Source organism: Gymnoscopelus microlampas (assembly GCF_963454915.1).
Source record: "Gymnoscopelus microlampas genome assembly, chromosome: 16".
Taxonomy (NCBI): Eukaryota; Metazoa; Chordata; class Actinopteri; order Myctophiformes; family Myctophidae; genus Gymnoscopelus; species Gymnoscopelus microlampas.
The window spans coordinates 51,225,886-51,232,756 of NC_139953.1; the positions used below are offsets into that span (position 1 = coordinate 51,225,886).

General features: G+C 41.1%; 1 protein-coding gene across 1 annotated transcript; it reads right to left on the reverse strand.

Moving 5' to 3' along the window:
- Positions 1 to 118: 118 nt before the first annotated feature.
- LOC311063229 (uncharacterized protein) lies at positions 119 to 6,340 on the reverse strand. Its single transcript, XM_084082517.1, has 3 exons — positions 6,004 to 6,340; positions 4,537 to 4,662; positions 119 to 1,370 (listed from the first exon to the last, which is right to left on the reverse strand). Exons 1-3 carry the CDS (start codon positions 6,290 to 6,292, stop codon positions 613 to 615), a joined length of 1,173 nt encoding a protein of 390 aa, XP_083938643.1. The 5' UTR covers positions 6,293 to 6,340; the 3' UTR covers positions 119 to 612.
- Positions 6,341 to 6,871: the final 531 nt, after the last annotated feature.

The window sequence follows — 6,871 nt, forward strand, 5'->3', positions numbered from 1 at the left end:
TATTGTAGGGATTCTAGTCTATAGTTAGTAAACGCTCTGCATTATGAGGCCAGTGGCTCCGTAACGCTCATCTTTAAATACATAATAAATACATAACGTCATCTTTAAAGGCCGGCGGAACATTTCACATCTTAAAAAAATAAGTAAGAATAGGATCCAAAATCCACAAAGTGACGAGTGATCATTTGACTCTGTTTTGTTTTTGTGGCGTTCCTGAGCCTCGGGGTCAGGGTTAGGGTCGTTTCTGAGCCTCAGGGTCAGGGTTAGGGTCGTTCCTGCGCCTCAGGGTTAGGGTTAGGGTCGTTGTGCCGCTCATCACAGGAAAGCCACACAAACAAAACAATCATGGGGCGTGTAATTGATAGCAAATAAGTCATATTTCAGGTGAACTAGTCCTTTAATGTTTGGATGTGTGTATAAACGTTTAAACACTTTGTATGAGTTACTGAGACTAAACATAATGTTATCTTAACACATTCAATCGTGTCATTTTTACATTGATTTTGGATATTCAAAAATAGCAGATACACAAGCTCATAGTATGGCACTGAGTGAGCTTGTAGATCTGCTACTTTTGAATAGCCAAAAGAAAAGTAAAAATGACACACAGACTTAAAGCGGTTTCCCCCGGTGAGTCCTGATGTGTTTCTTCAGAGTTTCCCCGCGGCTGAAGCAGCGGCTGCAGATCGTACACATGAAGGGTTTCTCCCCGGTGTGGATCCTCATGTGTTTGGTCAGATCGTCTTTCTTGCACCAGCCTTTACCGCAGACGGTGCAGATGAAGCGCTTCTCGCCGGTGTGAATGGTCATGTGCGTCTTCAGGCTGGAGCTCTCGCTGAACCTCTTGTTACAAACCGCGCAGCTAAAGGGTTTCTCCCCCGTGTGAGTCCGCATGTGCCTGTGCAGGTCCTTCTTCTCGCCGAAGCGCTTGTCGCAGATGGTACAGCTGAAGGGTCTTTCTCCCGTGTGGATCCTCATGTGTCTCTTCAGGTTCCCGTTCAGGTTGAAGGACTTGCAGCAGAACATGCAGCTGAAGGGTTTCTCCTCCTCGGTGGAGGAAGGGTTCCACATGGACCTGCTCTCTCCCTCTTCGTCCTCATCCTCCTCATCCTCGCTCTTCACAGACAGCAACGCCGCCTCGGCCCGCTCTGCTCCGGGAATCGGCGCCCCCTGTTGGAACTGTGGAGGCACTGCGTCCTCCTGGAGCAGACCAGAGCTCCTCTCCAGATGTTCAGACGAGCTCCTCTCCAGATGTTCAGACGAGCTCCTCTCCAGATGTTCAGACGAGCTCCTCTCCAGATGTTCAGAGAGCCTCTCCAGATGTTCAGACGAGACCCTTTCCTCTTTGCACTCTGGAAGGTCCTGGAAGTCTAAAACAACATGAGAGTCAAACATTAAACATGATTTATATATTTGATAACAATGGATCCAATCACTTTAAGGTGAACCAAACATTCATTTTGGTTCTTACTGTATGTTAATATAATTATCCATGCCCATTTGTTTAAGACGGAAACTATTAGTTAAAGCCTTTATATTGTGTCGTTTCCTTGCCCTGATGGTGTTCAAACCAAGGGGCCAGCCTGAGATCCTCATTGGTCCATAGATATAAACCTAGATCCTCATTGGTCCGATAGATATAGAAACCTAGATCCTCATTGGTCCATAGATATAGAAACCTAGATCCTCATTGGTCCATAGATATAGAAACCTAGATCCTAGATCCACCCTGGCTGTAGAAAGTAACACCACAGTAAAGAACCTGGGGGTTATTATCGATTCTGAATTGAATTTTAATGCACACATTAATCATGTCACCAAGATTGCTTTCTTTCATCTTAGAAATATTGCGCGAATTAGAGCCTATCTGTCGTTAGACGACGCAAAAACACTGATCCACGCTTTTGTTTTCTCTCGGCTTGATTACTGCAATGCACTCTACTCTGGCCTGCCTAAGAAAACAACTGACAGATTACAACTTGTTCAAAATGCGGCAGCCAGAATTTTAACTAAAACTAGAATGAGAGAACATATCACTCCAGTTCTAGCTTCACTACACTGGCTCCCGGTTGTTTTTAGGATTGATTTTAAAATTCTTTTAATAGTTTATAAAGCTCTAAATGGTCTGGCACCTTCCTACCTCTATGACTGCCTAGAGAGACATGTTCCAAACCGGACCCTCAGGTCTTCAAGTGCTGACCTGCTCGAGGTGCCTAAAATGACATATAAAAAATACGGTGAAGCAGCATTCTGCTTTTACGGACCAACAGTGTGGAATAAACTCCCATTACACCTAAGACAGGCAGCCTCTGTCGATAGCTTTAAAGCACAGCTCAAGACCTATTTCTTCACTCTTGCTTTTAGCTGACTCTTTGGTTGATTTTTAAGTCCTCACTGTATTGCCTATTTTAATGTTTTATGCTTTTGCTTTTATTTTATTTTTTGTTTGCTTTATTGTTAAATTGGTTGTAACTGTAACTGTATTCTTGCTCTGTAAAGCACTTTGCGCTGCATTTCATGTCATGAAAGGTGCTATACAAATAAAGTTTATTATTATTATTATTATTGGTCCATAGATATAGAAACCTAGATCCTCATTGGTCCATAGATATAGAAACCTAGATCCTCATTGGTCTCTGCAGTTCGTTGGAGCAACTGGTATCGCGGCCGCCATTTTAGCGTAGGCAAACTGACACTCAAAGTGACTACTGGCCAATCACAGCGCTCACAGCGCGTTGACTACTGGCCAATCACAGTGCGTCTTTTCCGGGACTTGTCAATGCAATGGTTCTCAACCAGTGGTCCGGGGACCACCAGTGGTCCCTGAGCGGGTTCCAGGTGGTCCCCAGCTAAATGATGGAGTTGATAACCAAATGGACCCTTGTAGATCTTTAAATCCTGAGTTTAACATTTCACACTCTCAAGAGTCAAATTGCTGAACATCTGCATTACTTACTATACAGGTACACAATGAGAGTGGACCTGTATAGTACACGTATAGTACACGTATAGTACACGTATACATAGACCATGGATTAAAGCAACATTTTAACTCACGACTGAAAACCTAATGTGCGATTTGTGAAACAGTGTGAAAGGACCCCCCCCCCCACACACACACACACACACACTAGCGCCGATTCCTAAACGATGAACACAATATGTAAAATTAGGATGCTTTAGTAATGTTGGTCCTGCTGTTCTACATACTGCCAAGAACACAAATTCACAGATTCAGGCTTTAACCGTTGCTTTTATATGAAATATCCGAAACGATTAAGATCTTATGGAAGATGCATCTGAACATATTGCTAGTTTGACCACTTCAAATGCTCTAATCTTAAAATAACCGAAAATAGTCTTTCTACAAGCTCTCAATGCGTCGCAGACGCATTGAGAGCTTGTAGATCGGCTATTTTTGCTGCGCAACATGCTCCCATAGAAGACATGCTGGCTTCCATGGAATCCAAATGACTGAAATCAGTCTTGGCGACTGAGAACTTTAATCCATGACATAGACGCATAGACGCACTAATATCGTAGACGCACTAATATCGCATATATGCATACACGCCTGTCCTGGTTATCTGTCGAACAAAAAGTGATCTTTAGTCTCCTTATGTTCTTCAGGAACATTTATTTTAAATCAAACACCAGATAATTTTTGCAAACAGTTATTAAAATCAAACAACACTCACAATTATTTCACCAGGAATGCCAGCCGTGGCCTTTTAACACTTCCTGCCCCAAGAACTAATCTCCTCAAACATACAGTTATATATAGAGCTATATCCTTCTGGAATGTGTTACCATCTCACATTCATCTCATACAAAATAAATTATCCTTCAAAATATCGTTAAAGACACACTTGTTGCTTCAGACCACATGACCGGAATCTTAATCTTGTGTTGAATTTAATTTTTGTATAATGTAATGCAATGTAATTACGTATTTTACATGTTTTATTTTTGTATGCATCTTATACCAGGAAGACTAGCTGTCGCTTTGGCCTCATCTAATGGGGATCCATAAACAATAAACAATACATGTTGTATTGTGTTTATTAATAATATTGTATTAATAAAGGTATATTTGTATTAATACATTTATATTTGTATTAATAAAAGTATATTTGTATTATAAAAGTATATTTGTATTAATAAAGGTATATTTGTATTAATAAAGGTATATTTGTATTAATACATTTATATTTGTATTAATAAAAGTATATTTGTATTATAAAAGTATATTTGTATTAATAAAAGTATATTTGTATTAATAAAGGTATATTTGTATTAATAAAAGTATATTTGTATTATAAAAGTATATTTGTATTAATAAAGGTATATTTGTATTAATAAAAGTATATTTGTATTATAAAAGTATATTTGTATTAAATAAAGTATATTTGTATTAATAAAGGTATATTTGTATTAATAAAAGTATATTTGTATTATAAAAGTATATTTGTATTAATAAAAGTATATTTGTATTAATAAAGGTATATTTGTATTAATAAAGGTATGTTTTATTACCACATGTGGTCTTCTTCTGCAGTAATATTGATGTTGACACAGCCTCCTCTGGTCTTCCAGGCAGCACTTCCTGTTCCTGAGTTCCTGCTTCCTGTTGGAGACTGGAGCTCCGCCCCTCATGTCCCTCTACACACACACACACACACACACACACACACACACACACACACACACACACACACAGAGAGCATCAGCACAACAACTCTCATTGGACAACATTTATTCTTCTACTTATTGATTGGTTTAGTAATGAATGATCCTGTGTTCTCATTGGATGATAACTTTATGAATGAGTGAAGGACTGAATGTATCTAAACCTTTAGGAAGCACAAATGTTTGGTCACACAATGGACAGGTGTTGTGATTCATTACCACGGTAACCACGCACCAATCACAACACACCTGTGAACATTCGTTAGTGCTTCCCTGTCACTTTGTGATGACACGTCTGTTTAGATATATTCACTCTGTGAGGATCAGAGTTTAGATATATGCCCCTGTGTGTACATGTAACAGACATACCTGCAGTGTGTAGTTGTGTGTCATGTGTACATGTAACAGACATACCTGCAGTGTGTAGTTGTGTGTCATGTGTACATGTAACAGACATACCTGCAGTGTGTAGTTGTGTGTCATGTGTACATGTAACAGACATACCTGCAGTGTGTAGTTGTGTGTCATGTGTACATGTAACAGACATACCTGCAGTGTGTAGTTGTGTGTCATGTGTACATGTAACAGACATACCTGCAGTGTGTAGTTGTGTGTCATGTGTACATGTAACAGACATACCTGCAGTGTGTAGTTGTGTGTCATGTGTACATGTAACAGACATACCTGCAGTGTGTAGTTGTGTGTCATGTGTACATGTAACAGACATACCTGCAGTGTGTAGTTGTGTGTCATGTGTACATGTAACAGACACACCTGCAGTGTGTAGTTGTGTGTCATGTGTACATGTAACAGACACACCTGCAGTGTGTAGTTGTGTGTCATGTGTACATGTAACAGACATACCTGCAGTGTGTAGTTGTGTGTCATGTGTACATGTAACAGACATAGCTGCAGTGTGTAGTTGTGTGTCATGTGTACATGTAACAGACACACCTGCAGTGTGTAGTTGTGTGTCATGTGTACATGTAACAGACACACCTGCAGTGTGTAGTTGTGTGTCATGTGTACATGTAACAGACATACCTGCAGTGTGTAGTTGTGTGTCATGTGTACATGTAACAGACACACCTGCAGTGTGTAGTTGTGTGTCATGTGTACATGTAACAGACACACCTGCAGTGTGTAGTTGTGTGTCATGTGTACATGTAACAGACACACCTGCAGTGTGTAGTAGTGTGTCATGTGTACATGTAACAGACATAGCTGCAGTGTGTAGTTGTGTGTCATGTGTACATGTAACAGACATACCTGCAGTGTGTAGTTGTGTGTCATGTGTACATGTAACAGACATACCTGCAGTGTGTAGTTGTGTGTCCACATTAAAGGCCATGTCCAGTAGTTTGCTCTGGTGGTCCAGTAGAGTTTCTAGGGTCTCTATCTCTCTCTGGAAGAGGTTGCACATCCACTCTGCAGCCGCACTGAGGCGCTCCAACACAAACACTCTGACAAGCTTCACACAACAAGCGTCACTTTGTTTTTCCAAAACACACAATATGTCCTCTCCCACCACTGACGTCATGTGTTCATTTATGGACAGCCGTACAGACTCCATTTGACACATTTGACCTCCTTTAGGACACATCTGGACCACAACTACACACCTACTACACAACTACCACACAACCAGCTCTTTGTCTCACAACAACACGGAGATACTTCCTGGTCAACGTGTCTCACGCATGCGCGTCAAGTCACCCAGGCACGGTCTTTGTCGCCACCTGGTGGAGGAGATGTAGTACTGCTTCTAGTAGACTGGGGTCCATTTACGGTTCACTTTGCATATCCGGTCTGGAACGGAAACGGAAACAGTCAGTATGCGTGCATGCATAAGCATGTGAACAGTACCGGATACGGTAGGCGGCCTCTAAACCGGATGTCAGCAGTAAATAGAAAGCCTGGAGACGTGGAGCGCTTTGAGTCAAAGATGATTCATTTATGAAGATACACCTTATAGATCTATCCCACTAGGAGCCACTAGAGGCGCCATGCTACTAACCCTACACTAGGCTCTCCTAAGTCAGCGGTGCTCATCCTATGGGTCGGGAACCCGAGGGGGGACCCCGGACCCCACATGATTATTTTGGGGGTCCCACAGTGCAGTGACAATTTAAGGACTTTTAAGACCCTTTTAATACCTAAAAAAAAAGTAAAAGTCCATTAA

Bases quoted from the DNA above. Each gene is read 5' to 3' on its own strand.
- LOC311063229 (XM_084082517.1), bottom strand. From the start codon at position 6,292: ATGTGTCCTAAAGGAGGTCAAATGTGTCAAATGGAGTCTGTACGGCTG. The intron at 4,663-6,003 runs GTATGTCTGTTA...GTGTGTGTGTAG, and splicing joins CACACAACTACACACTGCAG to AGGGACATGAGGGGCGGAGC. The intron at 1,371-4,536 runs GTAATAAAACAT...ATGTTGTTTTAG, and splicing joins GCAGAAGAAGACCACATGTG to ACTTCCAGGACCTTCCAGAG.